Source organism: Staurois parvus, unplaced genomic scaffold, assembly GCF_062004578.1.
Source record: "Staurois parvus isolate SC_StPar_1 unplaced genomic scaffold, SC_StPar_1.0 ptg000543l, whole genome shotgun sequence".
NCBI lineage: Eukaryota > Metazoa > Chordata > Amphibia > Anura > Ranidae > Staurois > Staurois parvus.
In genome coordinates this window covers 3,198,246-3,224,667 of record NW_028318339.1, presented here as the reverse complement: position 1 = coordinate 3,224,667, position 26,422 = coordinate 3,198,246, and the positions used below count along the sequence as shown (strand labels likewise).

The following is a 26,422-nucleotide window of genomic DNA, read 5'->3' as shown; positions in this document are numbered from 1 at the left end:
TCCCTTTATGTAGAAAGTTTGGAGAGCCCTGCTCTACATGATGAGCTGCACTCATTACACATCCCCCGCCCCGGCCAGCCCTCCTCTGCTCTCCCTCCCAAATTCTCTTCACTCTCCTTCCCATACAAAGAAATGAAGGCACCGTACGCTCAGCCAATCACCGCTCTCCTCTCAGGCGTCACACGCTATACGCACGGCAAGGTTGCGCTCTCATTGGCTGTAGAACGTTTCCAATCCGTCTATTGGAGTAACCTGGAATAGTGGGCGCGGCTACCTGAGGAGGTTGTTTTTGCCCGTGTTGCGGAGTCTCCGCTTCCGGTACACAGGAACGTCCGTCACCGGGAGAGCTGGCGGCTCCTCTGAGGTGAGTGTGTGTCCTCCGAGGGAGAGCGGTGTGCGGCTTCTGTGGCTGGGCGCTCCGTACTCCGCTATGTATAGTGAGCTCCGGGCACACTGTGCCTTGTAGTCCCGGGGAGGAGCTCAGTCATGTGTCGGGAGTTCCAGGCTCTCACCCGCTGCTGTGTTGCAGAGCTCCCTCCCCTCATACGGGTGTCTGGCTTCTTCATCCTTTACAGGGAGTTCCGGATCCATAGAGACACCCCCCCGCTGCACGTGACGTCACACCACTCCGCAGGGCTGTCCGGTGTCATCTCCAGTGACACCTTCCAGGCAAGGATCACTGGAGCCCCCTCCTCCTTTCTACAAATGCGGTCCATTCTTTCAGCAGATCTCCAGTTTCAACCATTAACCACTTCAATACTGGGGACTTTCACCCCCTTTGTGCCCAGGCCAGCTTTCAGTGCTGTTGCACTTTGAATGACAATTGCGCGGTCATGCAGCGGTGAACCCAAGTGAAAAACACGTTTCTGTTATTGCAAATAAATAATTGTTCTTCGTAAATGTACGGCTGGTTCACATCATGTGTTGCAGTGCATCCAAAACACACAGAAAGTAGGTTACATGGTTGTCAGTGGCATAGTTCACACCAGTGCTTGCAGTTCCTGCGTTTTTGGTTCCAGAAAATACAGTAGAATGCATCCCAAATGCATCGGTCCCCAGTACATTAACCTCCCTGGTGTAGCTCGGGGTTAACTTTCAGTACCAGACGTGGTAACCCCGAGCTACACTCGGGAATATCCTGCAACGTTGCTCCGGGATTCCCTCCAGCACTTCCCTTTCCTACGCGCCCGTGATGTCCCTCCTGCAGCATCCATCTCCTCCGGCCAATGCCGGCATCCGTCTTCTGTTCCCTGGGATGTACGGGGGACGGAACGGCGGGGAATTCAAAAATGTGACATTCACTCAATACACTAAAATCACACAGTAAAACATTACTGTATCAAACCATTTCACATACATTTTGTCCCGAGTGCTTTGTCCTGTGCCCTGCCTGCATTATTACTGTTCTTTCTGCCTGGAAACTGAGAAATGTCCATGGCGTCCAAAAAGCGTCCCTTTAGGTCAAAAGCAGTTTTAGATCAGCTAGAGAACAGTGATAGTAAATTAGAACCACTTGCAGAATTGAGTGATAATGATTTGTGGGGAAAGTCGTCATCAGACACTGAAAACGATTCTGCGACTGAGCTCAGTGATGTGCGAACTTGGCGCTCTATTTCAAATTTCAGTGTTTTTGGTTTGATTACATTATTGAATTACATTTATTATTATTATTATTTTTTTATTATATTATAATTTATGATTTTGTGTTTCAAATGTTATCATACCCGGAATGTTTACTAGTCTCTTGTTCTGACAGATTTCAGTGAATTATTCCTAAAAATTACAGGCCTACAATAAAAAAAACATATTTCCATGCAAAAAAAGTACCGCTTTGAGCACAGAAATGCTGACATAATCAGACCGCTAGGGAGGTTAAAGGCTGCTTCACATTAGATGCAGTCCAGTGTGCTTTTTTTTTTTTTTTCTGCATCAATAATGCATGCACAGTGTTTTCTATGTATTCCAATGGTCCTAGTTCACACCAGTGCAGTCAGTTTAATTGGTTTAATTTTTTTCTGCATGGAACCGTACTGGAACATAGCAAACTGCACCGGAACGGAGTGTGGTGTGAACTGTAAGGGCTGGTTCATGCCATAGTAACGCAGACTAGATGCATGCATGTTTTTTGCACATTCCGGTACGTCTTTGACACGTTCTTGTGAGTTTTTATGCATTCCGGTTCATTGTTTCCCCTCTTTTTTTTCAATTTAAATAGGGACATGTGCATTCCGGTGCATTTTTGATGTGTTTTACCGCATTCCAGTACATTTCTATGCAGGAAAAATGCAGCCTGTTCTACTTTTCTTTTTCTTTTTTTTTTTTCCAACCAGAACGCACTGGAACTGCAAGCACTGATGTGAACTGTGACATTGACAACCATATAACCTACTTTCTGTGCATTTTGGATGCAGGAAAAAAGCAGCGGAAACGCATTTAGTGTGAACTGGCCCTAAGCAGAAACGTATCCAGAATGCATCTAAAGAGCGTTTTTGTGGTGTGAACTGGCCCTAAGGGCCCATTCACACTAGAAATTGCAAGTAATTGATGTTTTTTTGGTTTTTGTTCATCCTCAACTAAGAAAAGTCCTTTCTATTGCTCTCAGCCTCCTCCAGATTCCTTTATTATGCCGTTGTGATCCAACTTCCTGTCAGTGGGTGACTACATCAGTTTTTCATGGTGAGGTTTTTAACCAGTTGTCTCCGATGTGGCGCATGCATGCATCCTCTCGGCAGGTGGGCTTTAACCAGTTGCCCTCCTGAGGTTTTACCTCCCCCCCCCCCCCCCCCCCTCCCTCCTGACCAGGCCATTTTTGTTTGCATAACGGCGCTGCGTTACTTTAACTGACAATTGCACGGTCATGCAACGCTGCACTCAAATTAAATTGACGTTCCCCCCCCCCCCCCCCCCCACAAATAGAGCTTTTTTTCAGCCATACAAAGCAGTGTGCAGGAGCTGACAAGGGAGAGAACTGTGTTTTTTTTCATTTCTGTCCTCTGTCGGTAATACTTGGTGATCTCCGGGTGCCGGCTAGTAATCACTGGCCGGGACCCAGTGATTGACAGCCAAGGCGGCAAAGGTAGGGCGCACACGCGAGCCACGTGCACCCCTCCACCCGGAACTTCAAAATCACGTGTATATATACACGTGACTCTGTGCACCTGTGCCGCCCTGTAGAAGTTTTTCTGCTATAGGGCGGATGGGAAGCGGTTAATGTAAAAGTGGGAAAAAAATTAAAGGAAGAATTCCCTGGATTAGGATAAAAATGTTTGTAATTTTCTGTGAGCAAAGAGTGGGGGATAGGGGAGAACTGCACTGTGTGTGTTAATGGCTGCACACAGCCCGATTTGGGATCAAGCCCACACGCCTGTCCCCATAGGGAGCACTTGCTATGGGGGCAGACACAGAAGAGGAGCAGGAGCCAATATCACTGGCAATTGACCCCAGAAAAGGAGGTTGGGGGCTGCTCTGTGCAATGATATTGAGTATACTGTTTATTTTTTTAATTTAAAAAAAAAAAAAAAACTGCCTTTGAATATGCTGTAAGTTATGCAGTGTAAATGGAAGCATGTAACAAATAGAAATCAGGCAATATCCCAGTTTGGTTGCCACACTTCTGCCTCGCAGGACTGGTATCCTTGGTTCAAATTCCAGTAAGGGCATTATTTGCATGGAGTTTGCATGTTGTCCCAGTGCTTGCGCAGGTTTCCTCTGGGTACTCTGGTTTCCTCTCGCACTCTAAAGGCATGCTGATAGGTTAATTGGATCCTGTCTAAATTAGTGCTAGTATAATATGATGTTTAAATCCTTATGGAGTGATGCACTATATAGAAATATGAATTACAGGTGTGCTCAAAAATTTGCATACCCGTGTGTGTGTATATATGTATGTGTATATGTGTGTGTGTGTATATATATATATGTGTGTGTGTATATATATATATATGTGTGTGTGTATATATATATATATATATATATATATATATATATATATATATATATATATATATATATATATATATATATATTTTGTATGTACCAGTTTTAAAGAAAACATGAGTGAGCAGCTAAAACACATTTTTTATTTTTTTTATGGGATTCATATTCAACTGTAGGTCATAAGAGTGGCACAATCCTAAAACAAAACATAGCAACAATTAAACAACTGAAATGACCCCTGTTCAAAAGTCTGCATACCCTTCGTTCCTAATACTGTGTATTGCCCCATTAGCATCAATGACAGCATGCAGACTTTTGTAATAGTTGTCTATGAGGTCCTGAATACTTGCAGGTGGTATAGCTGCCCATTTTTGTTGACAAAATGCCTCCAGGTCATGGAAAGTCTTTGGTTGTTATGCATGAACTGCACTTTTGAGATCTCCCCAGAGTGGATCGATATTAAAGTCAGGAGACTAACTTCAGAGACTTCACCTTTTTCTGCTGTAACCACTGTAGGGTCACTTTGGCCTTGTGCTTAGGGTCATTGTTGTGCTGGAAAGTCCAAGTGCATCCCATGCACTGCTTTTGTGCAGAAGAATGCAAATCGTCTGCCAGTATTTTCTGATAACATACTGCATCCACTTTCCTTCAATTTCATAAGATTATCTGTGCCTTTAGAGGTCACACACCCTCAAAACATCAGTGAGCCATCACCATGCTTCACAGTGGGCATGGTATTCTTGTCGTTATAGCTCTTGTTGACCCCTCTCCAAATATAGCACATTTAGGCTAGGTTCACATCTGTGCGGGTGGTGCTGCTGCGGATCCACACGAAAATCTGTGCACCCGCACCACCCACACAGAGGAATGCGGACCCGCGGGTGTGTGCCATTAGTTCTAATGGCATGCCACCCGCACTGGAAAACGCAACCATACTGAGAACCGAAGTTCCCATGTGGGCTGCGGTTTCAGGAGAAGTGCAGGGAATTCTTCTCGGTGTGTCACAGGGCACGGGAGTCCATTCAAATGAATGGGGTCTTGTGCCCACACAAAACGCGGCCCGCATGGCTGCATATATGTGAACCAGGGCTTGTGGTTGTGACCATAAAGCTCCATTATGGTCTTGTCACTCCAGATTACAGTGTGCCAGAAGCTATGAAGTGCGTCAAGGTGTTGTTGGGCATACTGTAACCAGGCTCATTATACATAGACACTAATTGCAATTGAAAGTCACAGAAGTGGGGAAATTAACCTTTTAATTGCTATTTTAACCTGTGTGTCACCTTGTGTATGTACCAAGGCCAAACATTCCAGGGTATGTAAACTTTTGATCGGGGCCATTTGGGTAATATCTTTTATTATGATTTAAAAAAGGAGCCAAACAACTCATATGCAGGAGTGTGGAAATTTTTGATAAAACTACTTGTCCAGGGACTACATTGGCTCCCCAGTCTACTTGTCCCTCATGATAATCTACTTTTCCAGATAAAAAAAAAATATCCTCCCCTCCCTGCCTCTCTCCAGTACCACACCTGGGGACTAGCAGGGAGGAGAGAGACCTTGCAGTGTTATGAGCACCGATTGGGTGCTTGTCAGGAAAGGGGAGTATCCTGCTTATCCTTTATCCCTTTCGCTGCCAGAGCCATTTTTGCACAAGTTTAAAAACATAATTTTATAAAACAATATATATTTTCTGAAAGCAGACACCCTAGAGAATAAAATACTGGTAGTTCCAATTTTTGTATGTTCATGATATTACCGCAAAATTCAGTAAAAAATAAAAGTAACTTAATTTTAGTGCACAAAAAAGCAATAAATTACCCTATTTTTTTGTAAAATACAAGCTTACACCGAGTAAATAGATATCCAACATGTCAAACATGTTTGTGTGCACCTGTGAAATGGCGACGAACTCCAGTAGCCTGTATTTTCTATAGGCGACACTTTTAAAGCCCCTTTATAGGTCATCTGTATATTGTTATGGAGAAGGTTTCGTGCTACAATTATTGCTGTTATTCTGACATGCGCAGCGATATATAACGTGTATCGCAATCGACGGTTTCATGCGTAGACGCCCCAGCGTGTGCTTGTACGTGGGGGGGCTCAATTTCTTTGGGGGGATGTTATGTGCTTGGGTGTAATGTGGATGTTTTACAATTAAAAAAAAAAAAAAAAAAACTTTTTTTTTTCTTTCCATTACAAAAGGGACAAAGTCTCCTATGTGATGATTTTTGGTGACAGGTTCTCTTTGAGACATCCAGGGTCTAAAACACCCTGGATGCCTCCCTTGAATGTAATGCAGTGCACATCACACTGCATTACATTCTTTTCTGGCCTCGATGGCTGGGAAATCTTTGACCGGGAACCTGGAAGTGACATCACGTCACTTCCGGGTCAGGACAACAAGGGGAGCAGATGTGTCAGTCTCCTCCCTCCCCTCTAGCCAACGGTGATTAGCTGGTCCTGGGCCTGCAGATGGGCAAGCGGAGCCCGGGAGACAGTGAGCGGTTCACGTGGGGGGAGCGGAGGCTTGCACTGTGTGGAAGCAATTGGCAGCAGCTCTGCTGCCCGAATGCTTCCACCTGACAGGTGAGCCATGCTGCTTACTCGCAGCAGAGCTGAAGGATAAAAAAAAATACCTGCCCGGCACCCGGAACTACATGTCTCGAGTGTTGGGTGACATAAATTCAACATCCCTGATATGATCACTGTCCTTTTAAATAAGAGACAGTTTTTTGGCATGACCAGTCATATTTTCAATATCAATGCCAAAATGTCATGATTTCTGCCAGGGTTTGCAAACTTTTGAGCACAACTGTAAATTAACAAAATTAAAAATAGGGTGAATAATAAATATTTGTGTGTATTTGCAGCATAAGAGAAATAGTAACTTTGTTGACAAGGGTGTGCTGTGAGGCTAATGAGTGTTTTGATTCCCTGACTTCAAACTGAAGCATTGCAGGGGTTCCTATGTACAGATTGTTTGAGGTTGAACTGCTTCTCTTTACTATAGAAATCAGTGTGAATGCAAAAGCAGCCTAGTAGCAAGCCAAAGCAGCTCAGAACACCTGACAGCATCCTGCATTTGACAAGTTTTTTTTTTTTTTTTTGCAAAATTCTTTTTATTCGTATATTACATAGAACATACAAAATTGAAACAAAAGAAATAATCTGTGACTATGGCCAGAAATAGCCAGGTAGTTATGCAAAATACAAGAGAGGAAACTATGGTGCACAGTGAATGGCAGTATCCATATACAGTGGGGCAAAAAAGTATTTAGTCAGCCACCAATTGTGCAAGTTCTCCCACTTAATATGAGAGAGGCCTGTAATTGGCATCATAGGCAGACCTCAACTATGAGAGACAAAATGAGAAAAAAATTCCAGACAATCACATTGGCTGATTTGGAAAGAATTTATTTGCAAATTATGGTGGAAAATAAGTATTTGGTCACCTACAAACAAGCAAGATTTCTGGCTCTCACAGACCTGTACCTTCTTCTTTAAGAGGCTCCTCTGTCCTGCACTCATTACCTGCATCAATGGCACCTGTTTGAACTTGTTATCAGTATAAAAGACGCCTGTCCACAACCTCAAACAGTCACACTCCAAACACCACTATGGTGAAGACCAGAGAGCTGTCGAAGGACACCAGAAACAAAATTGTAGACCTGCACCAGGCTGGGAAGACTGAATCTGCAATAGGCAAGCAGCTTGGTGTGAACAAATCAACTTTGGGAGCAATAATTAGAAAATGGAAGACATACAAGACCACTGATAATCTCCCTCGATCTGGGGCTCCACGCAAGATCTCACCCCATGGGGTCAAAATGATCACAAGAACGGTGAGCAAAAATCCCAGGACCACACGGGGGGACCTAGTGAATGACCTGCAGAGAGCTGGGACCAACGTAACAAAGGCTACCATCAGTAACACACTACGTCCGGGCCCGTCTGAAGTTTGCTAGAGAGCATTTGGATGATCCAGAAGAGGATTGGGAGAATGTCATATGGTCAGATGAAACCAAAATATAACTGTTTGGTAGAAACACAACTCGTCGTGTTTGAAGGAGAGAGAATGCTGAGTTGCATCCAAAGAACACCATACCTACTGTGAAGCATGGGGGTGGCAACATCATGCTTTGGGGCTGTTTCTCCGCAAAGGGACCAGGACGACTGTTCCATGTACAGGACAGAATGAATGGGGCCATGTATCGTGAGATTTTGAATGCAAACCTCCTTCCATCAGCAAGGGCATTGAAGATGAAACGTGGCTGGGTCTTCCAACATGACAATGATCTCAAACATACCGCCGGGCAACGAAGGAGTGGCTTCATAAGAAGCATGTCAAGGTCCTGGAGTGGCCTAGCCAGTCTCCAGATCTCAACCCCATAGAAAACCTCTGGAGGGAGTTGAAAATCCGTGTTGCCCATCGACAGCCCCAAAACATCACTGCTCTAGAGAAGATCTGCATGGAGGAATGGGCCAACATACCAGCAACAGTGTGTGCCAACCTTGTGAAGACTTACAGGAAACGTTTGACCTCTGTCATTGCCAACAAAGGATATATAACAAAGTATTGAGATGAACTTTTGATATTGACCAAATACTTATTTTCCACCATAATTTGCAAATAAATTCTTTCCAAATCAGCCAATGTGATTGTCTGGATTTCTTTTCTCATTTTGTCTCTCATAGTTGAGGTCTACCTATGATGCCAATTACAGGCCTCTCTCATCTTTTTAAGTGGGAGAAATTGCACAATTGGTGGCTGACTAAATACTTTTTTGCCCCACTGTACATTGAAGAGATGCATACATCCTACAGGTTGCAAAGAACACCCACCACATCCGTTCCTCAGATAAGGGCACGGTGTCACAAAGTCTAGGACATGAACTCACAGGCCAGCGAGGCTGCTAAGTAGTAGGCAGGAACAGTCTAATGTAATTGTGGGAACCAATATTCAATACCTCTGTCTGCCACCGAGTGGGGGGGAGCAACCCTGCTACCCCAGACCTTATCAAATTTAAGGGGTACCCCTCTATTTACTTAAGTGGTTTTATATAATGGGAGGACCTTATTTATAAGCGCTTTCCAAGCAGCCACAGTCGGGGCCTCAGGTGTCTTCCAAGACAGTATGGTAAGTTTACATGCATAGTAAAGAAGGGTAAGTAAAGTACGTATGGCATTATTGGGGGGGCCAAGTCATCCACTAAACTCAAGAGGCAATGCTGTACAGACAGTCCAAGGGAAATAGTAGTGACAGACTGGGCACACTGAAGCACTCCAGACCAGAATCGCTGGATGGCAGGGCAGTCCCAGAAAACATGCATACAATCCGCCCCAGAGGCTGAGCAACGCCAACATCAGGATGAGTTGTTGCCAAATATTTTAGCTAGCCTAGCGGGGGGTCAGATAAATACGGTGAACAAATTTATAATGTATGAGCTGATCCTGAGCAGAAATGAGCCTAACAAATGGGGCATCTCAAATATCCTCCCAGTCTTGGGTATCTAGATCAGGGACTACCACTGCCCAACTGTTCAAACATTTGGTAAGTAAGCTATGAGTGGGAGGGAACAGGGACTTGTATATAGTAGACAGGAGTTTAAGTAGACCGTCTTGTAACATAGTTTCTATATCCGAGGGAGCAAAGGAGAGGGGGTGCCCTCCCAAACTATGATTGATATGCATGTCTAAATTGTAGAAACCTAAAATAAAATGAGTATTTGGAAGGTGGTGCATAGCCTTTAACTCATCAAAGGGCCACAAGACCCCATTATGTACTATATCCCAATGATTTTGTCTAGGGATGCACCGAAATTTCGGTGGCTGAAACGTTTCAGCCAAAAACGCCCCTTTCTGCCGTTGGCCGAAATGAAAAAAAGTACCGATACATGTGCTGAAAAAACCTTGCCATCGCTCCTCGCCACTGGCCTCTGCTCGGTAGTTCTCAGCCTTACTTGAGAAACCATCAATCCCGGCGCTGGGCATAGAGATGAGTGAAGGAAACATGGCCGCCACTCATCTCTATGCCCTTGGAGGACTGAAGCGATGTCACTTCCCTTTCCCAATTTTTTTTTTTTTTTTTTTTAAAGCACCAGATCAATACTTTTTTTTTTTGTTTTGTTTTTATCCAATGCTTTACATTGCAGAGGAGAGATGTGGGGTCCTATTGACCCCATATCTCTTCATAAAGAGGACCGTTCACTTATTATTTCTATCACAAGGGATGCATGCATATCTTGTGATAAGAATAAAAGTGATTAAAAAGTTTTTTTAAAGGGACAGTGCAAAAAAAAAAAAAAGTTTAAAGTCCCCCCGTGCTCGCATGTAGTGGTGAACAGATATGTAGGCCATGCCCACATATGTAAATGATGATCGCTGATGCCATGCAGGTCTCTTGCAGATCGTCCATATATCTGCTTGCTCATACATCCTGTACAAGCAAGCCAATACTTCAGCAGGAAGAGTCAATTAATTACGACAGCGCCGTGGTAGTTCATTGAGGACTACAAGCCGAGTTCCTCTAAGGCTGTTGGCACCTGTAGTCCATTCATTCACAGAGGACTGTGAATGAATGAAACGGCCGTGTGGGGCTCCGGCTGTTTTTGAAAAGTGACAGCTAGTACAGTGAACTTCTCCGTACTTCTGTCATACAGAGAGGGGGGCAGTGGCTGCAGGATCAGGAACATGTTACATGTTCCACCCTAACAGTGGGTTGAACATGTAACATGTTCCCAAAGGTGAACTTATCCTTAAACGCAGTGCACGTCAACACGCGTGTTAATGCACCGGATTGCAGATGTGTAAATCCAGCCTAGAGGAATTTTATGTGGGGTTCTGATCCTTCTATTCTTGCTCTGCTGCATGGGTAGGCAACCTCAACACTCCAGCTGTGGGGAAACTACAAATCCTGTCTTCACCTCTGGGAGTCCTGCCCGTGGCTGTCAGTCTTGCAGTGCCTCATGGGATTTGTAATTGGAGCTGGAGTGCTGAGGTTACCTTCACCTGCTATACTGTTCAGTATGTTCTGTAATGTATGTCATTTAACATATTTGTACATTCGATCTCTACTGGCTGTATATGTGTCTTTGTCAGTTTGCACATCTGCATCATGAACTCCCTTGGTGAGTGACTGCACATCTAATGAGATGAGCCATATACCGGTCCCTGCAAGTGTCTGTGTGAGTCTTCACATGATCCCTGTGGACCCCCATGGATGCTAGGCCCCCAGGGTCTCGAATTTCCTTAAGTTGCAGGTGTTGATCTCTTTAGTATATGTTTGATGTGTGCAACCTTTTGTAAAATTAGCTTTTAATATAAAAAGAATCCGTTCATTCAGACAACTCTTATAATGAAAGTATTTGGCCTTTGTTAAATTAACATTACATAAGATGTTATGCAACACTGGCTGGCATCCAGTGATGGGGGGGGGGGGGTATCCGGTGGCTAATAATAAATGCATTAAACAGTTAATGTGATGGCACATGATTCATCGTGAGTGCTAGTGCTCCCCTGAGACTGATTGTATTGGAGAGTTGGAGCCTCAGAAGCAAGTTCAGCACTGATGCATAAGCATTCGGTTAATCAGGGTTATCTGTGTTCAGATTTTCACTAAAGCTAACAACATTTCTGACATTGTGACATTTCTGTTCCTCCTCTGCTTCTTAGTTTCTCACTATTTCTCGTACAAAAGCTGGCATCCCTGCTACAGCCATCGGCCTAATTAGCACAGTTTAGTAATTTGGAACTGCTGTCAGAGACCATTATGTTAGTTGGAAACAGAGTGGATTAAATGAAATGCAGTGACCTCATCTCCTTTTTACGAGGCAGAGCATTTCAGTACAGAAACTATAGACCTGTCTTTCGTCTACTTCTGCAGTAAGCCTGTTCCTGGAAAATGTGATTTTGCTAAGGTAGCGGAGTGAGAGCCCAGCTTCTGCTGTCCTGTTTGCAGAGTGTTTGCTTCACGCTGCATATGTATGTTCAATACAGATGATGTTTTAAATGAGCACCTACAGTATATCATTTCCCCTTTAACGGAGAGACCATGTATATTACTAACACTCTTGCTGTGATGCTTGGTCCAATCATTATCTTTGGCTTCAGCTATTGGCTCAGAGCTATTGACTGCCTGACACCATCTGCAAAGCTGCAATCTCTACTCTTCAGATCCATTCAACACACGACTTGAGTCAGCGAACGGACTATCTCTGCTTTAAGCAGAATCCGATCTTGTTAACCTAATTTAGAATAAGTGATGCAGACAGCTCCATGCACTCTCTTTTCCGTTCTTGCACATTAGGTGGCCCAGCTGTGCTGCTCGTGAAACAAACAAAATAGGAGACATGTTTGGAATATCTTTATTACATCAAATCCTGGATCAAACTTGAAGCCAGTATTTCTACAAATTTAAAAATAGAGAAAAGGAAAAAAAAAAGGTCTTCTTGCTTCTTCCAATTAATTCTGAGTAGAAACTACATTTTGGATTTATTTATTGCAGAGTGTCTTGTTCATGCTCCGCTGCATGAACTAAAATACTGATGGTAGATGCCAAAGGAAAGAACATGAAATGTCTTACTTTTTTCTTGATGCTTCCAGAAACTGTCAAGAACCGGTCTAAAAAGGGCCCGAAAAAAGCGAGTTCCAGTAGTAGTAGCAGCAGCAGCAGCGGCAGCAGCAGCAAGTTGCCCCCAGTTTGCTATGAAATAATTACATTAAAAACCAGAAAGAAGAAGAAGATGGCTGCTGAGATTTTTCCTAGCAAGAAGCCAGCAAACAGCAATTCTAACTCCGTGCAGCAATATCACCAGCAAAATCTCAATAACAATAACACTATCCCTTCCCCAAACTGGCAAGGACTTTATGGGACCATCCGAGAAAGGTAAGGAGGTCACTTTTCAGATGGTTTACTGTAATGTGTGCTGTAAAGTTTGTGTAATGTCTGTCTGGCTGACATGCTACAGGAAGCTGTGATGTGACTAAACTAATTGTGTGGAGATCAATTTTTGTTTAAATTTCTTTGGGAAAGAGTTCCTTTTGAAATCATTTTGCTTCTACAGAAATGCAGTTATGTTCAACAATGAGTTGATGGCAGATGTGCACTTTGTGGTTGGGCCATCTGGAGGAACACAACGCTTGCCCGGGCATAAGGTAAGATTTATTTATGTGATTTATAGTTGTTTGTTTTTGTTTGCACTTATACCTATGTAAACTTGTATTATTTTTAGTGGCAAAAAACAGTCTCCATTGTATGTGCAGAACATATACTGGCTTTTAATAGGAGATTGCAAGGTACAGTAACCCATAGCAACCAATGATGGAGGTTTTACTGGGTTGACTGTAGTGAACTAAAATTTGGTTGCTAAGAATTACTGCTTATGCACTGCTGTGTTTTAAACATAAAATACATTTATGTAACTTAAGGCAGGACTTTCTCATTTTTGTTTTTTCTTCTTATTGTAATTCTTCCTTGTATGTTATGTAATGTTCCCAAGGCAAAGGTTGACACTATATAAAAACGATAACGCTAGCAAAGCTTGTGTCACATGGATGTGTAACTTTCCTTTTGTGCTTCCCCTTTGCCAGTATGTTCTAGCTGTCGGCAGTTCGGTATTCCATGCAATGTTTTATGGAGAGCTTGCTGAGGACAAAGATGAAATCCGTATACCAGATGTTGAACCTGCTGCTTTCCTTGCAATGCTGAAGTAAGCATTATCTCTGCATTATAATAATTTGTCTAGTTACATCAGAGCGAACTGCAGCATTACCGGCTTTATGATGATCAAGTAGACTTGCTGTTTATAGCAAATTAATGCTTGTATAAGTCTGGATGTGTTGGGGTTTAGTAATAACAATGTTCTAAAGGAGCATGTAATAAATAAAAACTATATGTATGCAGAGCATGTATAAACGTAGATCCGATTTATATGAGAGCAGTTTGGTCTGACATATCTGTTCTGGCAATGTTAAGCTAAGTGTTGAGCAGATGTAACTGGCAGTTTTCTAAAGCAAATGTTTGGTTTTTTTTTTGTTTTTTGTTTTAAGTTTCAATGAGAAGTAGAATCTGTGCAGCTTTGGAAATCAAATATTGATGTGTGGCAGCCCTGTAGTGTGGGTTTTGATCACTTTCTGTGGCTGTTAGCATATGATTTATTGGTCAAGTGATGACAAGTGGACTGATGTACAAATCGGGAGTTATCTTATTTGGCATATTTCAGTGATTAATTCAATTTCTATTTGAAGATTCTGCCTACAAAACCACAAATCATTAATACAAATGAATATCTCCGTGGATTGCAGAAATCGGTATTTGACCAATTTGTCATAGACTAGATTTTTCAGATACCTACCAGTGTGCTGGTCATCTTTTGTAATTCCATAATACTGTACTGTCATAAACTGTGTTGGGAATGAGGGTCATACATATATTCCTAAAAGCTGGGGTCAATCCAAATGTTCATCTTACAGAGAGAGAACCATTAATAAGGACTGCTCTTCTTCCTTTTTTCTTTTTCTTTTTGCTGAGATTGCTCCACCATAACCCCCCTCCCAATACAACTGTGTGCTTTCTATATTGCTAATCATGTTGCCTATTCCGCATTTGTTTACCAATGTTAAGTGTAGTTTTGGCAAACATATAAATATTTCTAGCTCGCATATCAATGTAGAGCTGTTGTAAGCAGCTCAACACACAAACGTGAAAGTGCAATGAAATGGTGCATGAAACTAGATCCCTGAGCACAGAGCATGCAGAAGGGAAGCCAAGGCAGAGCTACAGTTCAAAGGGTGAGCCTTGCAATACAAATCAGTTCTCACTTCAGTTGTGAAAGCATGGCAGAAATCCCTGCATCGTTTCTCAAACTCATCACTTTCTTCTACCACAATTATTGTGATGAAGTAGGAAAGCTTAAGGCTTTTTGTTGGAAGGTCATTGCTGTACATCAGGAATACAACTTTTTATGTCTTGGTACTGCATGTTCTAGGTAGTTCAAAGAGCAGTAGAGTATCCTGGAGCAAGCAAGCGATTAGATCCCTTTTTTTTTGTTTATCAGAAGAGGGAAAGGTAAAAATCTAATTGAATGTGCAGATCAGTAGCCTAAGCTTGACATATTCTATAGGTGAAATAATTGGCTAATGTTGTGCCAACATTTAGTGTCAAATGCATCATCAACACAGTCTGCAATATTCTGCTTAAAAATATATATATATATATCCAGAATTATGTATTTTTATTTCTTAGCAAATAATCATCCTTGCTTTTCTGTTGTACTCACAAATACATGTTTTTATTCTATGTTGTGTCCCTCCATTTTGGTAAGTTTAACAGGTTACAACACACTTATTTAAAAAAAGTTAATCTGCCCAAAATTAAAAACCGTATTATTTGATCAATACCCACTAGCTTCTACCATCTCTCCAAATCTACAATGCAGTGTCCATACGTACAGATTCTGCTCCCTTCATTTTGGGAGTCTTGCTATATTGTTTGCAGTACATAGTAAATGGGAAATGCAGGGAAACCAAACTCTTTTGTCAATCATTGCATGGGGGAGTTCTGGGGACTCCTTCACCATCTGCATCTCTGTGAGATAGATGAGGGAAATCTTAAGCCTGGTAGCATCCACCCAAAATTGAAATATGACTTTTCAGTCAACTGTATGTTTTATAAGGCAGTAACATTTTTAAATAACTGTATAACACCCAGTCAAATTCGCATTTTCAAGGTTCATAGCAATGAAAGGTGTTTTTGTTGCTTGCTTTGTTTCTGCTGTGTGCCCAGTGCTCTGTGTCATATGCTGTGTATATGGAAAAGGCTATGATGGGAAGTCTTACAAATAGGGCAGATGATGACCAGATATGTATACGTCTGCAGCACTTCGCTCACTGAAAGCTTGATCATTCCAAAACATTCAGTCATTTTATATATGCAAATTTAATGATGTGCATATAGCTCGGAGTTCAAGTATTCATAAGTGCAGTGTTTTTTTTTTCATTGATGTGATATTTTACCCTTTTTTCCCCCATAGATACTTGTATTGCGATGAGATAGATTTGGCTGCTGACACCGTCCTGGCAACTCTGTATGCTGCTAAAAAATATATCGTCCCGCATCTCGCCAGAGCATGTGTTAACTTCCTAGAGACCAGTTTAAGTGCTAAGAATGCCTGTGTTCTCCTGTCTCAAAGCTGCTTGTTTGAAGAACCCGATCTGACCCAGAGGTGCTGGGAAGTGATTGATGCACAAGCAGAACTGGCTTTGAAAAGCGAAGGCTTTTGCGACATCGACTTCCAGACACTTGAAAGTATCCTTAAAAGAGAGACTTTAAATGCCAAAGAAATTTTCGTCTTTGAGGCGGCACTCTGTTGGGCAGAAGTAGAATGTCAACGCCAAGATCTCCCTCCCACCATAGAGAACAAGAGGAAGGTTTTGGGCAAAGCTCTTTACTTAATTCGTATCCCAACCATGGCCCTGGATGACTTTGCCAATGGTGCTGCACAGTCTGGAGTGTTGACTTTAAATGAGACTAATGATATCTTTCTCTGGTATACGGCTGCTAAGAAACCAGAACTGGAGTTTGTAAGCAATCCCAGGAAGGGGCTTGTCCCTCAGAGATGCCATCGCTTCCAGTCCTGTGCCTATCGCAGCAATCAGTGGCGATACCGAGGTCGGTGCGACAGCATCCAGTTTGCTGTTGATAAAAGAGTATTCATCGCGGGCTTCGGCCTTTACGGCTCCAGCTGCGGCTCAGCAGAGTATAGCGCCAAGATTGAACTTAAGCGCCAGGGGGTGATCTTGGGGCAGAACCTAAGTAAATATTTTTCGGATGGATCCAGCAATACATTCCCTGTTTGGTTTGAATATCCCGTGCAGATTGAACCCGATACTTTCTACACAGCCAGTGTGGTCTTGGACGGCAATGAATTGAGTTATTTTGGACAGGAAGGAATGACTGAAGTGCAGTGTGGAAAAGTAACAGTGCAGTTTCAGTGTTCCTCAGACAGCACAAACGGCACTGGGGTGCAAGGAGGACAGATACCCGAACTTATTTTCTATGCCTAACCGCATACTTTTCTAGGGTCTGGGGGACAAAGTGCAGCTCTTAGAGTACGGGAACGTATAGAATGTGATTTACACATATATCAGAATTCTGACTGCATCTAGGCTACCAGTTTGGCATAGATTACTGCTGTATAAAAAGACTGTAAATTATGGCACTTTCTAAAATAGTTTCTAAAAAATGTCATTAACAAATCCTGCTTAATACAACAGAAAAGATATTTTGCTAAATACATCATAAATTAAGCTTGTAAGTACTTAGAGTTTATATCAGATGTATCTTTTTATCTTAAATCCTATATTCCTTTAATTTTAAATTCCACTACATATATAGTAATGAGATATATATTATCCGTAATTCACAGCAACCACTCAAATTTCACTTTAAAATACGCCTGTCACATAAGTAAGCGTAAGCTATTCAAATTGGAAGAGAAGCCAGCAGGCATCAGTGTAAACTTCCTAGGCTTGGCCACGGTGCAGTGGTATCAAGTTGTTTGGTGGGGACGTGCTCCAGCGCTGGCCATCCGTAAAGCTTGGGACTTCCATGGTGTAGGATAGAGGAATATTAAAGCTGAACTCTAGGCAAATGGCTAAACCACGCATACAAAGACATATATGGAAGCTGTTTTACCTGCCAACTGGTTTGTTTCCAACACAGCCGTGCAGCAGAGCCCTGTCTGAAAGAAGACCAAATTTTTATATAATGCAGCTAAGTAAAACCTACAGGTCTTGTCCCTCTCTCAGCCTGTTAATGCAGATTTCTTTTGCCACTCCCTCTACATATCAGCATGTTCTTTGTTATCACATGAGCACTGATTGGCTCCTTGTGCTGCTTCTCCTTCTTCCGGTCTGAGCTCTGTTGTACAGGGATTGCAAGAGGCTGATAACAGGTCAGCTGAAAGTACTTAAACTCCTCGTGTTTGGAAATAATTGTAGTAATCAAAATAGAGCTGCATTATTTTGTTTTTGTTTTTTTGTTTTGTTTTTTAATCTGAGTTCTGCTTTGTGCTTTTACAGCTGTACAAAAGCACGTAATGATGGCAGCTTATGTATCAATTAAGTGACATTTGTATTTTAATGCAGTAGAGCCAGTGAAAGAGGAGTTCTGGTTGCTTTTTGTTACTGAACGTTGGGCATTGTTCCTCGCTTTGCAGAAGTCATCTTACTGACTTGCCTAAAAGCCTTTACAGCATTTACAAGTGTGTGTTCACATTCCCATGCTGTAATGCACTATATTATCCTATGTGACACAGGGAAATTCAACCTATTGCATTTTAGATTCATTTCAGACTAAAGTGAGCAAAAAAAAAAGTGACTTTTTTTTTGTTAGGACTACTGACAGGATGTCAGCTGTGTGCCTCAAAATCTCTCTCTCTCTCCCCAGGGTTACAACACTAGTAAATATTTCCAGCTCTCATAAGCTACTGATAGATTTGGAAATGCCTCTAAATGTTGTTCAGGTTTGTTGATCTTTCAAACCGAAAATACCAAGCAGATAAAACTATGAACAACCCACATTTACTGACTGTGAACAAAACTTAGTGAAACATTTTTTACTTTGTATCTTCACACTTGACAAATACTGTTTTTTGATTTTTAACAAAGTGGTTTGGTCATGCTGTGTTTGACTGCATCATGAAAGTTGTTGAGATTTTAGCTTACATGTCTGTTTACATGCTGACAGTTCTGATTAAAAAAATAGCCTGACTTGAAATTGAAACTGACAGGAAGAATAATCTGTTGTAGACCATGGGTTGCATGTTATATATAACACAAACTAAAAAGGGAATCTTGCACAGATACAAAAATGTTAACCTTTTTAGGTGTATTTCTCCAGTTGTTACCATCAATCTGATTGCTCCACCTGAAGTCCATGTGTACACCCAATGCATAGCTAGTCTGGGTCAGCTGGAGGATGTACAGTCGCAAAAGTGCACATGTGAATTTTTATCCGATGTTGTTACAGTGGGTCATGTGATCTCTCTAAATTAATTACTTGGAATTTTATCCCTCTGACAGGTTGGTTCATATATGTAAATTCTTTGGCAACATTTCAGGTTTTCACTGATAAATTCTTGCTTGTATTGTAATGAAAAAACAAAAACTATTGCAGTACTTCTCTGTAATATATGCACATCTAACCATGTTTTAGCACTTTAAATACCTGGTGATCTGCAGAAAAAAGCACTCTGCTCTTAATTTACGTTTCTGGATGACAACACAGTGACTTTTCTTAATTGAAATCACAAAAAATGTCAACCCTGCCTAATTGTCTCTTAGTAAACTACAGATCCCTTCCCTGTCTCCACATCTCTAAAACATTGGAATTAATTGTTTTGTACTTTAAGATAAAAACTGAGACACTTCCTCTGGACGGTACGTGAGACGCTACATGGGGGGGAATATATATCTTACTACTTGGGTGGGATAACACAGGTAAAGTAAACAGAACAGCTATGAATTTGTGACAGGGTCAACAGTTTTTTGTTTTTTTTTATGCACTTAATGAATAAATCTAACAAGACATAAGGTATAGTTAAAGGATAAGTTCACCTTTTGGAACATGTTATATGTTCCACCCATTTTTAGGGAGGAACATGTAACATATTCCCACTGCTGCACCCGCTACCCTCTTTCCCTGTGACAGCAGTAAGAGGAGAAGTTCCCTGTACTAGCTGTCACTTTTTGAAAACGCACAGCTGCATCATTCATTCATAGAGTCCTCTGCGCTGTCAGCTTGTGGTTCTCAATGAACTACCATGGCACTGTTGAACACTGTGGTAGTTCATTGGGTCTTCCTGTCAGACTGTATCTGCTTGCCTGTATGGGATGTACAAGCACACCAATACACTAACAGGTTTGCAGGAGACAAATGCTTTCCAAGCTTAAAAAAAAAATGTAAATGCACATTTTTTTACCTGGGGGGAAAAAGGATTTTTTTTTAAATTATTATTAATAAGATATCGTTTAAGAGGCCAAAATGGAGCAAATGAGAAGTTCTCTGTTTTAAAGTGATTGTAAACCCTCACCTTGCAAAACAAATAGATATAGAAAAAAATTATAAATACTTTTTTTTTTTTATTGTGTTTTTTTTGTTTTGTTTTTTCTCCCTACCCAGTAAATGGCTGTGCAGGGGCAGTGTGTCAGGACATGTCTGATCATTGGAGGAGGGCCAGCTGAGTTCCCAGCACAGCTAGAGAACTGACCATGCTGTGCTTCCATGCCTAGTGTGGCCAGTTTTTAATAGGAAAGTAGAGGGACTTGGCAGGAACACAAGGGATTTCACACACAGGAAAACATACAAAGAGAACAGTATACTTTCATCAAGTGCATTGTACAGAAGGCACATATCGGGAATATGAAATGTTGGGTTTATATAGCCTAGACTAAAGTCAGTGGCTTGACAGCCCTTTTTAAGAGGAATTGGAGGAGGAAAAATTAATATACTTTTTAAAGTGTCAGAAAGCTCCATGTAGAAATTGGCAGACACTTCTCAAAGAGCAAATAAATACAGGCTTTCTTGTACAACAATAGAAATTTCTAGCAATAGTTCTGGGCCCATTGTCAATCTGGTTCCCTAGATTAATGCACCCTGTTACTACCCACTACTGTAAATTATTTTAGCACTATTTTAATTTGAGTAAACATAGAAATTGTTCCTGTTTATTACAGATTCAAATGCTTTTCAGCCATGAAATATGTTGTCTTTTGAACCCGTTCTCACCTAGTAACAACTGTGAGATCAGAATAAAATTGCATAAATGGATCCTTTTGTGTTAAACTGCGGAAGAAAAATATAATGTGAGATAACACGAATGGCACTTGCTACTATATAGCCCCATAGCTACTGATTTTTTTTTTCTTCTTTTCTCTTTTTTGTAAACCTCGATTTATTCTTTTTCCTTCAGTATTAGTCATTGGTCTATAGAACAGCAGCTTGCTAAAGATCCCTTTCAAAATCTTTTCCAGTATCATTGAATTGACCATCAGTCACTGCTAGCTTTAGTTAATTACTCTTTTTTTTCTTTACATAATACATAACAAAATTTCAGATTTCAATAGAGCCAAATTCTAAACAGATAACTTAACACATAGCTCAAAATACATATGCATAAAATATATTACCTGCCTAAGAATTTGCAAGTCTGTTCAACCAACTTACTGATCCAGATAGCACAGCCAGGGAACAATTCAGCTTGGTTAAAGACCCACGCCAACCTGTCAGTTGGATGATGGAGAAACTGCACACAGATCGGGCCATCTCTGTGCTCTCTCCTCTTGTCAAGATGATCAGTGTTTACAGCGCTGTGCAGTGCTGTAAAGCCTCCACATTTTCCAAGTACTGCATTGTAGAAGATAGAGTTAATATAAGGACATCCCCATATTTATGATTAAATATGTGCTTCATCAGTTTTAAACGGGATTCCAGTGCATTTTATATAAAAAGCCACATGGACTAAATGGTGTTCACTCTAATCTAACTGGGTTTGATATTACTATGCATAATAACCTTCCACCTTTCCATAATTCTGATCACAAATGGCGGATTGATAGCACTGTCTGACTTAAAGCATTTATTGTTAAACCCAAAAGCAAACCTCCTATTATATTGCAGCTTACTAATTCTCGGTGATGGCTGTATTCCTTTTCCTTTTTAGGCTTTCTTCTACTTTCATGTGGTGATTCAGCCAGTAAGTCTCTTCCAGATATATCCATTTACAGGGGTGGGACTAACCAACACTGCCAGGGATGCTTACAATGATCAGCTTTTATTTATGTAACGTTTATCCCAAAAGGGAAAAAAAAAGTTTCCTGTAAATGATTATAAAGTGTGAGCTGGTGTTAGGCATTCAATTTGTTAGTGTATTTATTAATGCTAATACATCTAACACTCCCATCCCTCCAGACTGACAATGCTGCTGTCCAAATATGCCCCCTGTGCTCATTCATCCAGAGTAGGGGAATGTTAATACAGGAGGAGTGTTATTGGCCAGATTACCAGGTGAAAACACTGAAAAAAAGCCTAAAAAGGAAAACCTAATGCAGCCACCACATCTAATGATTGGTAAGCAGCAATAATTTACATTTTTTGGATTTGGGTTGAATACTGCTTTAAACCATGGATCAGGTTCCAGCCACTTGGCATTCTGTATATGTTCAAACATTTTTGAGTAAGCATATGCAAAATATTTCAGTTCCAATGTGCTCTCTGCACTCCAATAACATTTATGCAGACTGACAGATATGTCAACGGATTATGTCAACTGTATTTTTGAACACTATTAAGCTATTTGTTTTAATAAACTGGAATATCTGGCTGTTGGTGAATGATAAAGAATGCATAAGAAATATGGGAATTGGCTGCCTTTCAGCCGCTATTCACACTAGTGTAGCATGTTGCATATATGTGGGTGTTCGCACTTTGTGCATAGGGCAGCTGCTTATTTATTGCCAACACACAAAGCAAAAAGCTCCGGGTATCCTTTTGAGCTTTGCACATTTTTTAACAACAACGTTTGAGTAGTTTTTGAAGGTAAAACTGTGTGTCTTGCTGTGGTTGGGGTCCCATTGACAATTAATGGCGCTGTAAGCACAACATGTTTTTTTGCTCATTTGTGAATGTACCTGTTCACACGCTACACAATTGTAAATGCAGGCTCAGCCTAATCCCAGTTTGCACTTACTGGTTGCATTTGGACATGTTCTTGTTCCTGTGCATCACTTTTTTTCACAAATATCCCTGCTATGTTAACATCCAAAATCACGGGAATATATATTTACTTTTTTTGCACTTTATAGTTTATAGTATATTCAGAAATGGTCAATATTTTGAAATGTATCACTAAGTTTAGTGGTCATAAATTCTATATATTTTTTTTTTCTTTATGCCTGTATTTGGTTCATCCCTTTCCTCATTAATGACCTGTATAATCAATGCTTGTCTATGTATTTGTAACAGGCTGATAGTAACCTTTACAAAACTATACCTTTAGTAGTTGTGCTAATGCCACCTTGTTTTAATGCCTGTTAAAGCAGTAATGTATTATTGATCTGGTATATAAAGTGTTAACCAGCTAAAATTGAGTGTTTTGTAGAAGGTAACACTGCTTGTTTCCAACTAATTATGAACTTCAAGCATTTTCTCTTTATTTTAACTTATTTCATTTTTTTTTTCTTAAATAAAAGTGACTTCTTTTTTTACTATGATATTGTGTTCTTTCAGGTTTACATCAGATATGTCTCTTCACTTTATGTGCATGCATGCTAAGTAATTTGTCAGTGTTACAGAACACTTTGGGGTTTATGTGTAAAAGAAAAAGTGCAGTGCAGACATCTTAAAGTGGTTGTAAACCTCGCACATGAGAAATGAACAAAGCATATCCTTCTATAATGTGTACTTGCCTCAACTAAAGCAGCTAGTAAAGATTTATGCCTGCTGCCTTGTGCCTCTATCTAACCTATCCTTTCTGACAGGTTGTACCAGGTTCAATAGAGGGTGGTTCAGTCTGGATCCATCTGGAAAACTGTAGAAAATATACGTTTGTCCAGAATTCCTCCTGAAAAATATCAGTGAATTTCCTGCTATGTCAGGGTGCTTAGGTATATCTGCAATGTGAGAAGGTACTGCTGCCTCTGACTGCTATTCTCATGAGATTTGGTGATGTCCCTAATGAGCTGCTCACTGGTCTCCTTGCTTGAGGCACTGGCATGTAGAAGTAGAAACCTAGGATGGCTAATAAATATGGAGAAATCACAGTCCCTTCCAACAGAATCACCTATTTGGGATACATTCTGGATTCCACAAGCACCTGCTAATATCTGACTCCATAAAAGTACTCAGACTACAACAAGACACGAGGAACCTCCGGGGGATGGCAATTTGCACAATCAGAAATGCCATGAAGCTCGTCTGCCACATGACAACAGCCATACCAGGGGTACAAAGGGTGCAACTACACTCCAGAACAAAACAGAATCACGTCCTCTCCCATTGGAACATCAGCCAAGCGTCTGGATTCCAGCATTCGCCTCACGTGCAAAGTGAGTGGTGGGGAAACATGCACATGCTGGAAGCCAGGAGAAGCTGGAAACAATCCAACACAACAAAAATCACCACAGACGCAAGCATGTGGGGGATGGAGTGCACACATGGAGGGGTGCCTGATCCAGGACAAGTGGGACCTGGAAACCGGTCATCAAACGTCAGGGAATTACTGGAAGTTTTCAGAGTGCTTATGGCCTTTCAGGAGAAAATAGGGAAAGCGATTCAGATCCTGTCGCACAACTTGACGGCCTTCGCATACTTGAATAGGCAAGGAGGCACGAGGTCCCCAAGACTAATGGAATTGGCAGCAACCCTCCTGAGCTGGGCAGAAAGAAACCTAAAATCTATCACGGCGGTCCATCTAAAGGGAGACCTAAACCTGTTAGCGGACCAGCTGAGCCAAGAGGAAATCAAACAGTCAAAATGGTGCCTCAGCCACGCAGCGTTCGCCCAAATCTGCAGCAGATGGGACACTCCCGCCATAGATCTCTTTGCCAGCAGAAGAAATGCAAAACTAGGAAAGTACTTCTGCCTTCAAAGAGACCCCCAGAGTGCGGGGACAGATGCATTGGCCCAGCCATGGGAGGGGGGCCTCCTTTATGCTTTTCCACCATTTTAGACTACTACCAAGAGTGGTACAGAAAATACAGATGTCTCAGGCCAGAGTCATCCTGATCGCTCCGTTTTGGCCCAAAAGGTAATGGTTCTCCTTCCTGAAGAAGCTGAGCCTAACTGACCCATGGATGATACCATCCACGAACGGCCTACTAGTGCAGGGGGCAGTGGTACAACCACACCCAGAAAAGCTGTCCCTGACAGCATGGCTTCTGAGCGCAGTAGGCTAGCTAAAAAAGACTCATCAGAGAGTGGGACTGCGCTAACACAGACCTCATCCAACTTCAGGGAACTCAGGGCAGTGGGAAAAGCCCTCTAGGCCTTTAAGAACAGTATTTTCAAGTAGGTTCAGCTCCGCTCAGCTCAGCCAATGCCTGGACCACTATGGAGTAGCCAGATCTAAACCCCTCCTGGACTTAACCTAGGAAATTTTGGGCTGAACAGGGGGGAAAGTAGTCTCCATATTCGCAGTCCACATTAAAGGGGGCGAACAACCGAGTGGTGGACTTCCTCAGCCGCCAACCAATCAGACAAGGGGAGTGGGAACTGAACCCAGAGGTATTCCAGGTCATGATACAATGTTCCAGCAGTCCAGAAATAATCTTTTTTGCCAATGGCAAAAATAGGAAGGAAAGGAGGTTCCCTAGATGCCCTAGCTCAAGTCTAGTGGTTCAAGCTGGCATACGCCTTCCCTCCATTATCAGTAATTCCACGCATCCTAGAGAAATTCAGCCAGTCATCGGGCGGCATCCTCCTGATTTGCGCCATGGTGGCCAAGGAGGGTGTGGTTTTGGACCCTGAAAGTACAGTGGTGCCTCCTTGGAACCTCCATAACTTTCAGCTGGCAGCCTGGTTAGTGAGCGCTAGATCCTCAGACAGAAGGGCTGCTCTGATCTGGTAATACACACCCCTAAGTAGGAAGCCTGTAACTAGGAAGATTTCTGCAAAATTATGGACATGACAGAAACAAGTGACTACTACAGCTCCAATGGTCCTTGAATTCCTTTAGGATGGTGTTGAGAAGGGTGTGGCAGTCAGCACTTTTTGAGTGCAAATAGCAGGACTTTCAGTTTTTATTGAGGCTAGGTTAGCGAAATAACTTAGTTAAGCAGTTTTTGGAGGCCAAAGAGGGTTACCCCAGTCATAAAAACAAAAGGTATCTGACTAGGGTGCTAGAGGCCTCATTTAAGCACCAATCTGAACCAATAGCAGAAGTTCCCTTTACGTTCCTAACTTTAAAAATTTTGTCCTTTCTGTTAGCTATCACTACGGCTAAAGGAGTAGCAAATTTACAAAGTCTATCTATTAGAGAAATCTGTTTGTTGATTTTGCTAGATAGGGTCATTCTCAGGCCATACCTTTTTTATATCTTCCAAAGTTAGTGGTGCAGGAGATAACCTTGCTGTCCATTTTGTGATAATTCCAAGATTGGTGGAGAAAAAAGAGTTTCACTGTTTGGATGTGAGGAGATGCCTCCACGCTTAAGGGTTACAGAGTTTAGAAGATCTAACCATCTATTGATTCTGTTTTCTGGACCAAGGAAGGGACTTCAAGCATCTAAAGCTTCAGTCTCCAGGTGGCTTAGACAGGCTATTGCTCTAGCATACGAGAGTTCAGGGATTCTGGCACCTGCAAAATTGAAGGCACGTTCAACCAAAGCTCTGGCGATATGCTGGGCTGAAAAGCCAGGGGCCTCCTAGGGACAGATTCGCAGCACAACCACCTGGTCCAGATGAGACACCTTCTTGAAGCGTTACCGAG

The 26,422-nt window shown here is 41.8% G+C and overlaps 1 protein-coding gene across 2 annotated transcripts; it reads left to right on the top strand.

Moving 5' to 3' along the window:
• Window positions 1-267: 267 nt before the first annotated feature.
• BTBD3 (BTB domain containing 3) lies at window positions 268-23,205 on the top strand. 2 transcript variants are annotated; one of them, XM_089690794.1, is made up of 5 exons: window positions 268-364; window positions 12,541-12,823; window positions 13,002-13,092; window positions 13,528-13,646; window positions 15,969-23,205. In XM_089690794.1, exons 2-5 carry the CDS (start codon window positions 12,681-12,683, stop codon window positions 16,999-17,001), a joined length of 1,386 nt encoding a protein of 461 aa, XP_089546920.1. In that variant the 5' UTR covers window positions 268-364; window positions 12,541-12,680; the 3' UTR covers window positions 17,002-23,205. The 2 variants fall into 2 exon arrangements, with proteins under 2 accessions (XP_089546920.1, XP_089546919.1); XM_089690793.1 differs by lacking the exon at window positions 268-364 and having other exon boundaries at window positions 11,958-12,823.
• The last annotated feature ends 3,217 nt before the right edge of the window (window positions 23,206-26,422 follow it).